General features: G+C 40.0%; 1 protein-coding gene across 3 annotated transcripts in view; it reads left to right on the top strand.

The window, feature by feature from the left end:
- OSBPL5 (oxysterol binding protein like 5) overlaps positions 1–11,580 on the top strand; it is a 131,840-nt gene extending 120,260 nt beyond the window's left edge. For all 3 annotated transcript variants that reach the window (XM_083371586.1, XM_083371585.1, XM_083371587.1), the window contains 9 exons: positions 252–350; positions 1,273–1,370; positions 2,006–2,095; positions 3,298–3,434; positions 4,738–4,923; positions 6,258–6,396; positions 7,166–7,268; positions 9,076–9,178; positions 9,839–11,580. In XM_083371586.1, the coding sequence (XP_083227712.1) occupies positions 252–350; positions 1,273–1,370; positions 2,006–2,095; positions 3,298–3,434; positions 4,738–4,923; positions 6,258–6,396; positions 7,166–7,268; positions 9,076–9,178; positions 9,839–9,971 (1,088 nt within the window). In that variant the 3' untranslated portion in view covers positions 9,972–11,580. The remainder of the gene's footprint in view (positions 1–251; positions 351–1,272; positions 1,371–2,005; positions 2,096–3,297; positions 3,435–4,737; positions 4,924–6,257; positions 6,397–7,165; positions 7,269–9,075; positions 9,179–9,838) is intronic.
- Positions 11,581–16,644: the final 5,064 nt, after the last annotated feature.

Below are 16,644 nucleotides of genomic sequence, written 5' to 3' on the forward strand. Positions count from 1 at the left end.
CTTTTGTATGCATGGACATATTGCAATTTGTTCTTAGAGGGAAAAAAAATACTAAGAGTCACTTCTCACACATCCCTTAAAAGTAAATAATAAAAAATGGGTGTATTGTATCTGCTTAAAAACATGTCCCTCAAGGATGCTTTTCAGAAAGTTGTGTTTTTTTCCTGAATCTAGATAGTTGTATCTTTTGTTTCTCTTGTCCAATTTTAAGAAGGGACGGTCATGCCATTTGTATTCATCTGTTTCTACAGGTAATTCGCTTTCAGCATTATTGGACGGCCAAGCTAAACTCACATTTCTAAGTTCTGGGGAAGACTATGTCATTACAATGCCATACGCACACTGTAAAGGTGGGACGTTGTTGGGATTCTGGAGTGGGGGGCATGGGAATTGTATGTGCTAAGTCCTTTCATGTCTTGGATTCCATTTTCTTCCTTAAAAAGATCCTCGTTAAGGTTTTCTAGCAATAGTATATAGGAAATTAGGATGAGGTAAGAGTCTGGTTGTTGTTTTTTTAAACTATAAAATACAAAGCCTTGGCACCCACCAGCTATGCTTCATTGCAAGAATGGTAAGAAGAAATCTGAATTCTTTGGAATAATGTGATGCACTCATCAAGACTGTGCAAAAGAAAATAGCTTCTGTGCCTTAATGTTTATGTAGAATGGAAATTACATCTGTTGAAATGTCTTCTACAAAATTATTTAAAAAACACCTTAGTTTGGGTATTTACCTATAGGTGTACAAATGTAGTGCAATTGAGTTTGTACAAATTGGGAAATTTAACATCAAGTTGTAAATATGCTATTCCCAAAGAATTGGTTACAGTATACAATTTAAGATACCCAAAGTTTGTCTACAACAATGCCATGGTGCCATCAGAAAATACATATTGAGCCATAGAGGCAGCAAGGATTGAATTTGCACTGAACATTTCTTGCTCTGTGATATCAAGAAAGCCCTCCCAAACTGAAGTGAGTGTAGCATTGATAGGTTCAGATTCCCCTGCATTCTACAAATTGATGGAGATAAACTTTCCATCTGTTCCTGCTACATGAATGTCTATGCTTTACTTGAACGTGCTGAACAACAGGACAAAGTTACTGCAACCAAATATATATATTTTTTATTAAATCAGGATTTTTACATTTTCCTTTGGTGTAAGTCATAATGAATGAACAGGGCTGCCTTTATAGGTTGATGCATGTAGTCTCTGCATAATTGATACTCTGTTAATAGATGGTTTTATTTTGCTTTTTTTGCTGTTTCTAGGAATTCTGTATGGTACTATGACAATGGAACTTGGAGGAAAAGTTACTATTGATTGTGAAAAAAGCAATCATCGGGCAGAACTGGAATTCAAATTAAAGGTACTAGACATTCTGTTCTATTTTCAGCTTGTCGCCAACATTCCACTTCCAATTTTATCTCCTTCTCTGAATTCCATAGGGCTAGTTTTAAAAATAATCCCAAGGCTTTCTCAATAATGTTGATTTGTTTTATATTTAGAGTTTTATTGTTTTATTGTAATTTCAGCCCTAGCATGGATGTTTTGATTTTTATGCCTTTTTATAGCCTACTAATAGTTACTATGTCCCCCAAGAGTCTCTTTGACTACCAGTAATGTCCTTAAATTCATTCTAGAAAATGAATGTGCACTCACACAAGAGTTTTCCATGGTTGGTGCACATTTGATATGCTCCAAACAGTATGCAGATAAAATTTGACTGGTCCTTGACGTGCATACTAAAATAATCAAATTAGTACTTGACTGTTCCTTGAAGTGCATACTAAAATAATCAGTTTAGTACTTTATGTCAGTAGCTAAAATGTTTATCTGTTTGATCTATGTTTTGGTATGTATCAGGAACAACATAGACTTAGTTTTCACTGGAATTTTAGAGAATTTATATGTTAGTTATCCATCTAGATACATTTGTAGTCTCGGGCAACTTCTCATTCTTTCTGGACTGAAATCATTTTTTATTCCCTTTGCATTCCTTAGCCATTTTTTGGTGGCAGCACAAGCATTAATCAAATTTCAGGGAAGATTAAATCAGGAGAAGAAGTGCTGGCAAGTCTTGATGGACACTGGGTGAGAAATCATAATATTCTTTAATGACAGTTTAAAAATGTATGTAAGAATTGAAAAGCTGCCATTGGAATGCTGAGTCCCATGACGCTTCTAAGAAGAGAACTCAATTTAAAAGAAAAACAAGTGGAATAAAACTGCGTCAAGCAGCTGTGTTTGCCGAGGTGTAGATCTAGCCGTGCTCCTTGTCTCTGCTAGCCCAAATTCTGAAATCTTAATTTTGGCTTCAATGTAACGAATGAACATCAACCAAAATCCAGAGTCGGAATCAGTTGTAGCAATTCACACGCTTCTTGGAAGGTCAGCTTGAAAACATCAGCTTCCCAAGCATAGTGTTAACTTCAGAGTTGTTCATGTGATGAATCCTAAGTTGGAGGGCTTTGCCTGGACTTAACAGACTACACATATATTCTCTGAAATGGTGATGCCCTCACCATTTGCCAACTCACGAATTCTACACATCCTGACCTCTCACCTGAGAGAAGAAACAAGTCTTTGTGGAAGGCCAGCAGTGTTTATTTTTAAGAGAGTGAATGCTCTAAAGGGCAGAGAAGACATGCTTCCTAGGTCCTGCCAGGTTATACTTTTAACTGATAAAACCTAGAGTCATGCTCCTTCTGCCTGTCTGATGCAATGCATAGAGAAAATCAGAGAATGGCATTCCTTCAAACGTTGAGGCCCATGCTATGAAGGCCTTATTATTATTAGGGTTTGTATTGCACCTAGAAACCTATTGGGAGCCAGTGCCACTTATGAAGCAAAGGTGTAATTGAAGTATCCCATGGGATGCCTATAATAGTTTGAGCTTCTGGATTCTGGACCAATGGCGCTTTTGGATGGGTTACTGGGACTCCATTGCTAAGGAATGCAGTGATGTGTGACCTCACACTTTATGACTACATTGGTTAGCAAAGTGTTCCCAGCCCCAATTGCAGTCATAATTCAAGAATTACCATATTGGTTCTTTTGTCATGAATAACCCAGATATATGACACCAAGTATCTGAGATTTGACAAAATAATATAAGATAGGTCCTTGTCCTAAAGACGTTATCATTTATAATTCATCAATGGAAGAAATAATGGCGTAGAAGAAAATAAGGGGAAAAATTCTCTGTTAATAGAGAAGAATGGAATTCTTTCACTTAGTTCTTAATCCTGCTTGCTTGAAACTACCACTCAATTGTTTTTGTCTTTTTTTTTCAGGATGGTGAAGTATATATAAATGATCTGAAAAATGGCAGTACAGATATTTTTTGGAACCCGACCAGTGAAGTCCGAAAGCAAAGACTGAAACGTCACATTGTCTTGTTTGAAGAGCAGACAGAATTTGAATCTGAGAGGTAAGGTGGGCAGATTGATGTCAGAGAGTGACAGGAAAGAATATGGCTATCTTTGACTGCATTTTGGGCAATCTAGTTTTATAAAAGTTGATTTATGTCTAATTATATTAGATTATGAATTGGTATTTTGAACATGATTCAGAAGAAATTCAGAAGAAATCTACTCCTGGTGCATTAGAAAAATTTCGAACAAAATCTTGGCCACATATAGATACAGATTTCTTCCTTTTTTATTGGACTAATATGTACTACTGTAGTCCTTCTGCTAGATTTATTACAAATGGAATTATTCCTTCATTTATCAATAGGTTATGTTTATTATTTATTAACTGTATAAGATTGCCCAGGTTTATAGTGACTCTGGACAGCACATAATAAAATCAACCCTAAAATGATACTTAAAAACCCAAACACCTGGAGGAAAAAAATATTCAAAACAAATAAAACATACAAAGCCTACCTATCCCTCTAACCCAAGGCCTAGTGAAGAACCAAGATTTCAGAGCTCTCTTAAATGGGATCAAGGTGAAGGCCAATGTCTCTAGGGGAAGATTGTGTACCAAGGGGCAGATGCTGTGCCAAAGAAGCTATACCTCCTGAGTCCCATCAAAATCCAGTGGAAGGGATCTGCAATATGTCAATTCTGCCTTGATTATACAGGCTGGTCAGAAACTGTAGAAGACAGATAATCAGACATGTCAAACTTGTGACGTCACGTGATATATCAGAGCTTTTTCCCCATTGCCAGCAATGGGGTGGGCACGGTTTCCTCATGACGCATCCAGCCCGTGGGCCGGCAGTTTGACACCTCTGCTTTAGATAATAATTTTCAGTACCATAGAAATGCTTATATAATTTATGGGTGTTAACCAAGCAACAGTTGAATTGCACCTAGAAACCAACTGGTAATCAACGCAACACATATAATTGCCCATGTCATTACATTCTGGGTCAGCTGTAGTTTCGAAGTGGTTTTCAAGGGCAGACACACATGTCCATTGCACAAGATGACCAAAGCACGAGTGAGTGTTTGAAGGGCCAAAGGTGGCTCCTGCTGAGGGATCTTTATAATCTGTAGCTGGGCTGGAACTGTAGGGACTGGTTGTAAATACCATGCATTCAGTCCTGTTGTACCTTTGAACGATTGCAGAATGATTAGTTGTTAACTGAGGATATGAATCCTCTGGCATCTCAAAAGGATCAATAACATTACTTAACCGAGTTTCCAGATCTCTTTCATTTCTACTGAACTGTATGGCTATGCTAGCCTTCTGACACTAAGTTAATGGTTGACTGTTTTTAGACTTTGGCAGCATGTAACCAGTGCAATCGGCAAAGGAGACCAGGACAAGGCAACTCAAGAAAAGTTTGTGTTGGAAGAGGAACAGAGACATGCAACACGAGAACGGAAGGAGAACGGAACAGAGTGGAAGCCCTTGCTTTTCTGGCACAATGCTACCACAAACGAATGGCACTACAAATATGAAGAGTGAGTGACTTGTAATTGAGCTTTTCAAATTATGTTCCATGTTCATTATCGCCTTCAAGAATTTGATGGACGTTTCTGAGAGTCTTGAGCCAACAACAGAAAAAGTTCACTTAAATCCAGCCAGTTTTCAATCACTAGAGCTTTGTCTCTCGAACAAAGTGCCCTTTTTTTTTTGTTAGTTAATAAGTTCCACAGTCTGAAAAAGATTGAAAAGCCATGAGTTAGAGCACGTGGTGATTAAAAGTTGCCTGTCCAGGTATAGTTTATGTATTTATTTAAGCCAGTGCCCCCGCTCATTCTAGGGCATGCTATGAATAATGAGGAAAGGCAAAAAATGCGGAATCCCCAACTGTAACAGTTAAATCATTATAAAATATATAGCCATTAATCTTGAGTAGTCCTATCCTACCTGCGAACTTGCTTAGGATTTTGCTGATTTTCTTAAACATCTCTCTTTTTCTTCTTGTTCTTTCCTTTATGTGTTGATATTTTTGATTGAGATATTTGTGTCTCGCTTTGAGAAACTGCTTCTTAATGTTTCATAGATTATTACATCACCCCATCGATTCTCGAGTTGTCTTTAGCTTGAATCTATTCCTTGCATGTAACTTACATTCAGATTAAATCTTCTCTTTGAAGCATATTCTCTAAATTTATAACACCAATAATTTATGGCTTATTCCTCAGTATGTTCCTGGAAATATCCTGGATGACTTGATGGCATTTTGCTATCTTCATTTCCTAATGATGTAGTCAATTTAATTACAATATTAACAGTATTAATTCCAGTATAACAGTACTGAGTGGTGGAGTATGCATTTATATTGTTTGAACCTGGAGTTGGCAAAGAAATCAGAAATTCTCTTTTTAAAACTAAGTTAACCCATCTCTTGCATGATTATGTTTACCCAATCTATTTTTTGTATAACTGCACTTTGTACTATTTCTTGAATTTTTGCATTCCAATGAGCCATTAGTAGTATTTTGTTCTTTTTAGATACTGCATTGTTCATCTCTTGCAATATACCTTATAATTCATCAGTGTCTTTTACCATTTCCTCTCTTGTAGGTGCCTAATTTATATAACATTGATATGACTGGATTGCCACAAATTTGAATTAATATTATGCTGTTTCTTATTGAGTTACAGTTAATCATGTTTTTAATGGTGCCTTTTTTGAGTAACTTTGCTACTTATTTCTTTATATGACCTCATGCCATAAAGATCACTCATCTGGTTTAAAGTGACCTTTTCTGATCCACCCTAGTTCAGTAATGAGTATGTGTATTGTAAATCTGATGGATTTTTACAGTATAAACTTTTTTTGTTAAAGTTTAAGGCCTTGGGATCCTTTGGATGATATTGCCCAGTATGAGAAGGACGGCATACTTCAAACCATGCAGAGGCACTTACCTAGCAGATTGTCAACTCACAAGAACATGTGCATCAGTAACCAAGTTGCACGACACAAGGTAATTAGCTCTGTTGGCAGTGTGCATTTTCCACAATGTTTAGAAAATTAGAGTACTTTTCTCCAGTCTGGTTCCAGACTGGGTGAAAAGCCAAATCAGATTGTGATTCCACAATCAATTCACCATGAGTCCATTCCAAAGCAAGTATGGAATAATGTGGAATACTGTGGAATAACATAATCTCAACATAAATGCAGGAAGAATAGCAGTTAGACAATATAATAATACTGTAGTAAGTGATTGATATGTAGGATTTTATATGGCTTATTGGAAATGTTTTCCAATAAATGTTTTCTCTTCACCATACCTTTGAAGTTTCACCAGAATAATTTGGGGAAAGATTTGTACAGTTTAAGGTGGTGAGTGGGTACAAAACTTGAAATACAAACAACAGTTAAAGGGAAAATATTTCATGGTCTGCAAATACCTTAGAAAACAAAAATGAAAGAAGGAAAATGATATTGGGTATCCTGGAGGAGTGCAGGGAAGGAGCTATAATCCTCTTTAAAATATTAGACATTTAATCAGGCTGTGCTGTAACATGTTGTTGCAAGCTTCCACTTACAGTGCTTCCAGGTGTAGATTTGTAATGTTATTACGTAGCAAATCTCAACAGTCCACCAAGAAAATGTTTATTTCAGATGATTATTTGATAAGCAATCTCCAGTAACAGAGAGTCTGTGCACTAATTCTTAAGTTTCCATAGCATACCTAAATTCTCTACTGTGGCTTGTATCTTATGAGCTGGTTCGTATTTCTTTACATTCAGAGTCGACACCGCAAAGCCAGTGATCAACCCTCTAACAATAGCCAGAACACTGACAGTAGCTGTTCAACGCCAGAGTCTGTGCAGGAACTCTCAGATGATGAAGGCAAGTACTGTATTTTGCAGCCTGTAACGTTGCCTATGTATCCCACTACCCTAACTAAGACCTGTTAGTGTGTCACAATAGTTCATCGGCTTTCCTCAGGCTAGTGACTTCAAGATGCTGTTTTGGGGGCAATAAAAATTATAGCGTATCTGAAAGGTACTAGTTTAAGGAAAGCTCAGCCATTTTATCCAGGACATAGTGCTCACGGAATAATATGAAATAGCCCGAGTTTTTCAAAAGTTAGCAATAAATTGGCTGGATTAAAGAAAAGACATTATCCTTGGTTTCAAGTGTCAGAGGCCAAAATAGATTTTTGAAAAGTCCTTTCATCTTCCCAACTTACTCCCTTCCAGATACATTTGACCTCAATTGCTATAGTTTTCAGCCAATCTGATCTTTGATTTGTTGAAGTCTCAGTATATCTGGAAGGCAGCAACTTGAGGAAAGCACTTTCAGTATACTGTGTTGATTTGTGGTCTCTAGAATAAATACCATAAATTAGGCAAGCTAACATTTTAATGAGATAGCTATGTTTGTAGTATGACCTCTTAGTATATTTAGACCTTTTAGAAGATTTTAAACCCCAGTGCTTTCCCCTTACTAAAATTCAAAACATGCACTTCATTATATTTGATTTGTGAGGTAATTCGTATGCTACAGTTAGCTCAGGTTTTTTAAGATATAGGAGCTCCCTGCCACAGGCAACTCACTATGAGACAATCCACATGGGATAAGTCAATGTGAAAAATGTTAACTGCCACTGTTTCTTCTACATAATTTCCATTTTTGTCAATGGAAATAATAATGTCAAAAAAACCAGTGGTGGATAACATCAAGTTGAGTTATCCCACTGTAAGATGGCCACGGTGAGTTGTCCCATTCTGATCTGCAAAAGGTGTATCTGGGTCTTTCCTTGGAATATATCTGTAATCAGTGTACCAGTGGGGGGGACTGGTTAAAAATGATGACATGTGCACATAACGTGGCCTACACACATCAACTGTCACAACACAACTGCATAATTGCATCATTTGAGCAATGGCATCATAATACAGGTATCATTTCGACACTCCATGGCTTGTTAGGGACACTGCTATCTGAAGACCTAGAACAGGTGTGTCAAACTCACAACGTCACGTGACGTGTCATGACATATGGCGACTTTTTCCCCATTGCCGGCAATGGGGTGGACGCAGTTTTGGCGTGATGCATCCAGCTCGCAGGCCGGCAGTTTGACACCCTTGACCTAGAACAGGGGTGTCAAACTCAATTTCATTGAGGGCCGCATCAGCATTGCGGTTGCCCTCAGGGGGCCGGGTGGGTATGGCCAGGGTGGGTGTGGCCTACTGGGTGGGCGTGGCTAGAGTGCATATGGCCTACTGGGTGGGCGTGGCCAGCTCTACATTGTTTGCATGAAGGGTGCCAATGGGGGCCCGGGCAGGAGTGGGACAGATCTGAGGGTCTCTGGCAGAAGGAGGGTCTCTGGGCCAGGGCCAAGGCAGTGGGGGCCGTTCCCTCACTGTTTCCGGGATGGCTTCGGGGGCCGCATGAAACCACTTCGCGGGGCGGATCTGGTCCCCGGGCCTTGTGTTTGACATGTCTGACCTAGAATAATATCAGTGTCCAGTGAATTTAAAATTAGTTTTGTGGTCCATTCCAGTTTTATATTGCCTTTCATTATGTATAAGCAAATCTTCTTCAGAGAAGGGAAGATTTAAAAATAATAGGAAAAGTGTGGTATCGGATTCCTTTCTTTTTTCCAAATTGCATTGTGAAATCCTGTCACTTAATTCATCATTTCACACAGGCCTTGGAAGCCCATGTACTCAGTGTGGGAAGGAAACCAGCCACCTGAAGGAAATTCACACTGCTGTCTTCTCACTCCAGAGAGCCCAGCAGGACATACATAAGTATGATATTTCATTAGGAATTCAGTGGTTTGTATGTAAAAAAAAAAATCTCATTCACTTCTAAAATGGCTACCAAAGTAGATTTAGCCAAGGGCAAACCATTTTATCTTGAGTATTTTGGACACTTTCAAGCAAAGCCCTGGCAACAGCTACCCACCATGGTCCATCTATGGATTTTTTTAAAAAAAAAATAATTCAAGTGGGGGAAAAAAATGTGAGGCAGAGAACCTGGCAGATATCAGAAGAAATGTTCACAGCAGGTGCTCCATTAACGTGCCTGAGGAATGAAAATGGTTGGCACAAAATCCTAAACTCTGCTTTATAATTCAGACTGGCGAGAGTTCGCACAACCTATGAACCATAAGCAAGGCATGCTGAGCATGTTGTGTGAACCCAGTCAAACGGAAGCAGCACGCTTTTAGAAGTACTCTGGGGAGAGGGCAGCCTATTCAACTTTGCTGCAAAGATTAGAGTTCATGAATAGAGCAGCCGTTGAAAGCGTGGCATTATTTTAGGTCCTTTTTCTCAAAAGAGAGAAAAAGGAAGTGTGTGCCCAGGCTTTAATTCTGCGTGGATGCTTTGCTTTTTTGTGTAGGATCTGTATCTGTTGGTGACCATCGGTGACTTGAATAATAATGGCTTGATTTTTTTTTCTTCCAGAAACCTCACTGCGCTGAGCAAGGAATCTCTCTACAGGAGGGCCTCATCCCAAAATCTTGTGGACTCTCGCTGTTGGTTTCTTCTCTGCATCTTTCTAACCTGTCAGCTCTTCATTAATTATGTCTTCAAATAAAACACTGCAGTTGGGCAGCAATAAAAGTGTGGAACTGCAGAAAAGGGGAGACTTACAGTAATTGCAAGGGGCCCTTTGAGGCACCAAGCACTTTAATACACAGCCAGGAGTGGAAGGGAGGGGGAGAGAGAGAGAGAAGCCAGGTTAAGCAGGGAACCTGCATAGTTTTTTTTTTTTTTACGATCAGTGTCATTGCCTTTTTCCATGTACATTCACAAGGACCTCTTTACCTGTATGGGCCTTAATGCTAAAGCCAAATGTAGCTTTAATTGTGCAATTTTGTTTTCTACGTCTTGTCATTTTTCTGACGCAGTTAAACGTTACCAGCCAGTATTGGTACACCCCTTGAAGCATTGTGTGCACCCACTTCTTTTGTAAAATGGTTCCCACTGACTTGTTTTGTATCTCTTCTCTTGTTGAGGAAGAACATTTTAGCATTCATTAAAATGTCTTCTGGAATCAGTTAATTTGCATACATTAAGCAACTATGTGAAAATTCAGCCAATGGATATAGACAGCACAGTTTCTTGGGTCTTCTGGTATGTGCTGTTACATCTAGAGTCCCTATGAATAGCACATCACATTCCATAAATATGTGTAATTTCTTATAGCCTGCCACTTTTTAGGAAATTGGAGGCCTTCAAGGTGCAATTAGCTGATGCCCTAAATTATGTCAGTGAGCCAAATAGGCCTGCTTATGTATCAGTTTTGTGTTGTTGTTTTTTAATTTGGGCTGCAAAAATCCAGATGTTTGCTGGAAAGCAGCCAAGATAGAGAAAACCCCTACTCATCTGGATTTTGCAGCCTACATAAGATAGCTGTGATACACACACACACACACACACACACACACACACACACACACACACACGATTGAGACATAATAAGCATTATAGAAAAGAATGCCTCTGAACTGTGTCATTATTTTGAGATGAGCATGTAAGCACTGTGTCCTATAGGTAATTTTGTATGTCACAAAATCCCTAAGGTACTGGGATTCACCAGGATTTCTTTTTGCCACTAAGAAACCTTTTATTTATTGAAGCACATGAGACAGATAACACAAGCAGTTGCAAATCACTGCTTCTACATATTTCTAAATTGATTACTTGCAATCAATTTCTTCGGCTTCCCTATATTTCCTATCAAGGATGATTGCTAGTACAGTATTACATAATATCCTACTATCCTGTGTAGGGCTGACTGACTGACTGAAGGCATCTTCAAATCTTGTGTGCACTTAGGTACATTTATAGTAAGGGTTTGCCTCTGCATCCTCCAAATCTGTTGATAGTCTTCCTATTTTTACACCATTTTTAAAAGATTTGCAATATTTTATGTAGAAATGCAGCCAGTACTAAGCTTTTCTTTTCTGGCCTGAAGTAATTCCAAGTGGTAAGAACTGCTATATATATATAGCAGTGTATATGTATATATATATATATATATCTGTATGTATGTATGTATACAGCCTTAAAATATTTAGTGGTGTTGCCAGTCTGGGCTAACTTTCAATGTAAATGTTACCAGATTTTTAACTATGTTCTTTGTGTGATGTTCCCATGTTAGGGGACAATTTGTGCTTGACACAATGAAATAAATTACATAATTTTCATTATAATTTTTTATGGCTGAATCTTTGTACACTGGACATGTCTTTATGTTCTACTCAACACTATCTGAGACACTTTAAAATCAAATGGATGCTGTCTACTAGAATTCAGCAATGAATGCAGCTCCTCATTCTGAATAGTTTTATTTTCTAGCAGCCATATTACCGTATACAAAGAGTGCTTCCAGGTGAAAAAAGAAATGTTATCATTAGTTTTAAAGTTTGTGTGACTTCTGGCTGCTTTATTCCAAGTAATAGGAATTAGGGGTCACATGCTGGCCAAACTCTCCACTCCAGACAGATACTTTGCATTCCATTCTATCAGAATGACATCCAGTTTGGCAGCACTGCATGATGCAACCGCACCTTGTAGGCTGCAGCATATGAAACAAGACTCATCCGCTGAACTAACTCATAGTCTGCTGAATTATGGTTTTGTGAATGAACTACAGGTAATCCTCAATTTATAACCACAGTTGGGACCAGAATTTCCATTATTTTCTGACCCTTTTGCTATGGTTGTTAAGCAAATCTGCAGTTGTTAAGTGAATCACATGGACACTAAGGAAATACGGCTTACCCCATTGACTTTCCTTGTCAGAAGCCAACTGGGAAGATCACAAATGGGAATCACATGATTCCGGAATGTTACAACCATTGTAAAGACATGCTGGTTGCCAAGTCACTTGTCTGAAATGGTATAGGTTATCCTGCTTGAGCAGGGGGCTGAACTAGAAGGATCTCCAAGATCCCTTCCAGATTCTACTCTCTACTCTACTCTGCTCTATTCTAGTCCTGAATTTTCATCACATGAGTGTAGTGATGGGAATAAGTGTGAGGACTAAATCACTTTTTTCAGTGCCATTGTAACTTTGGCACTAAATCAATGGTTGTAAGTTGAGGATTATCTGTAAAACCAAATAAGCCCCTTCAGAAATTGGTACAGTGTTTGAAATGGTCAATTTCTCTATTGAAAAAAGTAAAAAGGTAAAGGTTCCCCTGCACATGCGTGCTAGTCGTTTACGACTCTAGGGGCCGGTGCTCATCTCTGTTTCAAAGCCGAAGAGCCAGCGCTTGTCCGAGACTCTTGAAAAGATAGCTTCAAATAGAATGTGATGATCTGGGTTAAAATTTAACTTCATTGAAGATATTGGTCAGGACTTTTGTTCAGATCTAAGTTAATTTTAAAAAATAAATGCTGGTGATAAGTGTCAGGTCCAAGCTTGCTTCCCTCCCTCTTCCAATATTGAATCAAGAGTTACACAAAGAATCCTTTCACACCTCTTCCTTTCCTTCCCAACATCTATTTGGAATTCTTTTTTGATGTTACAGAACATTTGAGGGCGACTGAGTGGATGAATTGCCAAGATAGTGAGAAACAAACAACAACTCTTGTGTTGTATCTTGTAGGTTTATTACATTCATTCTACTTAACTACTGGGTGAAGTCATCCATTGGCACAGCTTAAGTATCATCAGTATGATGATGATACTCAGTGGTACATCTTCACCTCATGATGATGTGACAGTGCTTTCCTAGCTCTTAGAGGCAGTGCTTAACCCTAACAAGACTGAGTGGTTGTGGGTTTTACAGCCCCTTAGATCTAGTGACTTTCCATTGTTAACCTTGAATTACACCGCCCCACTCAGAGATGGTGCCCAATCGGGGGGGGGGGGTTCTTTTAGATTCCTGCTCCTACCTGAGGAGATGGTAGCAACCATGACTAGGAGAGGTTTGCACAAATATATCTTGCGAACCATTTCCACCAGTTGGTGGATCCTGCTCACAGTCACCATAGGTTAGTTGTTTTCCCATCAAACTTGTAACATACTCTACATCAGACATGTCAAACACAAGGCCCGGGGGCCAGATCCGGCCCGCGAAGTGGTTTCATGCGACCCGCAAAGCCATCCTGGAAACAGTCAGGGAATGGCCCCCACTGCCTTGGCCCTGGCTCAGAGACCCTCCTCCTGCCAGAGACCCTCAGATCTGCCCCACCCCTGCCCAGGCCCCCATAGGCACCCTTGATGCGAATGATGTAGAGCTGGCCACGCCCACCCAGGCCATACGTACTCTAGCTGCGCCCACCCAGTAGGCCACGCCCACCCAGGCCACGCCCACCTGGCCCCCTGAGGGCAACCGCAATGCTGATGCGGCCCTCAATGAAATTGAGTTTGACACCCCTGCTCTACATGGTGCTGGCCTTGGAAGAGCATTTAAGCAGGACCAGAATGCCACAGCATGCAATGCGCTCGTGACACTGCTGTTAGTCAGCTGCACTGGCTCCCAGTAGGTTACCAGAACAAAATTGTCTGTTGTCACTTGGGGAAAAATTAGCGATGGGATTGCCTCCCTCCAGTGTTTTCTGCCCTCTTTACCAGATTGGTCAGAATACAGTTGATACAACAGATGTGAGATAGAAAAGGCTAGTGCAGGGGTAGACAACCTTGGCTCTTTTATGACTCGTGGACTTCAACACTCAGAATTCCTGGGGAATTCTGGGAGTTGAAGTCCACGAGTCATAAAAGAGCCAAGGTTGCCTACCCCTGGGCTAGTGCAACCCAGCCCACTGAATCACACTTTGCACCATTAATTCCTTGTTATAAAAGGAATTTATTTCATCATCATCATTATTAATCATCACGCAGTCAGCCAGATGTTCAGACTGGGTTTGGCATTTTTGTCTACCTATTGAGTCCTTACCAAGGACCTGGGATAGGCAGATCTGGATGTTTGATGGTGTTGCAGATATCATCACAGGATGGAAGCTGTTCCCAGTAAGGCCGCCTTTTGCAATTGACGGATGGTGAATTTCTCAATGCAGATGATGTTCAAGTGGTGCTCCAGTTGTTTCTGGGATTGCACCCAAGGCACCTATTACTATTGCTACTACCCTTGCTTGCCTTTGCCACAGTCGTTCTATTTCTATTTGTAGGTCTTTGTATTTTGTTATCTTCTCCAGTTCTTTCTCTTCTATTCTGCTGTCTCCAGACACTGCCATGTCCATTAACCAAACTTTTGCTTTTTTTATTGACAATTGTTAAATCTGGGGTGTTATGTGGAAGGTGCCTGTCTGTTTGAATTCTGAAGTCCCAGAGCAATTTAACTTTTTCATTTTCTATGACTTTCTCTATTGTATGCTCCCACCAGTTCTTGCTTGCAGGCAAATGGTATTTCTTGCAGATCTTCCAATGCACCATTGTTGCTACTTTGTCATGCCGCTGCTTGTAGTCAGTCTGCGCAATGTTCTTGCAGCAGCTTAGCAGGTTGTCCACTGTTTCTTTAGCTTCTTTGCATAGGCGGCACTTACTGTCTGCTGCTGTCTACTCAATTCTGGCTTTATATGTATTTGTCCTTAAGTCTTGGTCTCGTGCAGCTAGAATTAGTCCTTCGGTCTCTCTTCAACTTTCCTGCTCTTAGCCATTGCCAGATCTTGATATTATCTGCTTTCTCAGCTATTTTTTAAAATGTACTGGCCATGTAGTACTTTGTCTACCCATGCCTCCATTCTGTTCTTCATTTGGTCTTTCTTGTAGGCCAGTTTGGTCTCTTCAGTAAGTCAGTAATTTTTTATTTTAATTTTAATTCCATTTATATCCCGCCCTTCTCCGAAGACTCAGGGCGGCTTACAAGCTTAGCAGGAGCCTTCATTCTATGTAAATGCCTGCTTATTAGGGCTTTCACCCCCCCATTTCTGATATACTAACTTCAGTGTATCTTCATCATTGTCCTTCAGATATTCTTCCAAAGCCATTTTTTCTTCTTCAACCATCTGATGTACTTGCAACATTCCACACCCATCTATTTGTCTTGGTAGGTAGTCTCTGGGAATGTCACTATGTGGATGAAGGGCATGATTCATTGTCATTATATTAATATTGTTGTTACTGTTTTGTTGTTGTTGTTATTATTATTATTCATTAAACATGAAACTCAGTCAACCGAACATTCAAATTGGCCCTGATGGTTGACATGGGTTGCTGCCAGCATCCTAGGTATCAACCAGATACCTCCTTAAAATGTAAGATGTTCCGAGTAGCACAGTTTTTTGTAGCATTGCTGGAGTTATTGCAGAAAGCTGCAGTTTCTTGACATGTCTTGCAAAGTTTTTGGACATAGTTCCCAGTGCCCCGATGACAATGGGTATCACTGTTACACATTTCATCCATAATCGCACAGTTTCAATGGCCAGGTCGCAATATTTTGTAATTTTTCCATTTCTTTGTCTTCTACTCTGGCATCTCCTGATACAGCGACATCAATCAGCTGTATGCTTTACTTCTCTACAACTGCAATATCTGGCATGTTGTGTGACAAATGGCGATGGGTCTGTATTCGGAAGTCCCACAAGCTCTTCACCCTCTCATTCCCAACAACTTTTTCCACCCTATGTTCCCACGACTTTTTGGACACAGGCAAGTCGTATTTTTTACACAATGCCCAGTTGTTGTTGTTGTTGTTGTTGTTATTTCCTAGTCAGATCTGAGGATAAGCTTTTATCTGCCCCTGAAGGTTATGAAAACGGCCTTTCCAAACACCACCCCAGTTTATTCCAAAGCCCTTCCAGACCGAATCAGCCTCCCCTGTGTAAGCCGTCGAGAGATCGTTCCCTTCCCCAGCTTTACACTCACACCCACTCAACTACCCAGAATTGCAAGGCATTTAAAGACCAAGAAACAAAAAAGAGCCTTGGTGGAGCAGTGGGCTAATGCCTCCTTAAGTAACACCAGCTGCCTGCAATTAGTGCAGGTTCGCATCCCACCAGGCTCAAGGTTGACTCAGCCTTCCATCCTTCCGAGGTAGGTAAAATGAGGACCCAGATTGTTGGGGGCAATTAAGCTGACTTTGTAATGATGCCGCTTGGGGGGTGTATGAAAGCCCTAATAAGCAGGCATATACATAGAATGAAGGCTACTGCTAAGCTTGTAAGCCGCCCTGAGTCTTCGGAGAAGGGCGGGATATAAATGGAATTAAAAAAAATAAAAAGAGACGTGATATAAACGTGGACAATCCGGCCCTGTGCCACCGGAGGGCGCTGCAAGAGCCGGAGCTGCCACAAAC

Source organism: Vipera ursinii (assembly GCF_947247035.1).
Source record: "Vipera ursinii genome assembly, chromosome: 1".
Classification (NCBI taxonomy): domain Eukaryota; kingdom Metazoa; phylum Chordata; class Lepidosauria; order Squamata; family Viperidae; genus Vipera; species Vipera ursinii.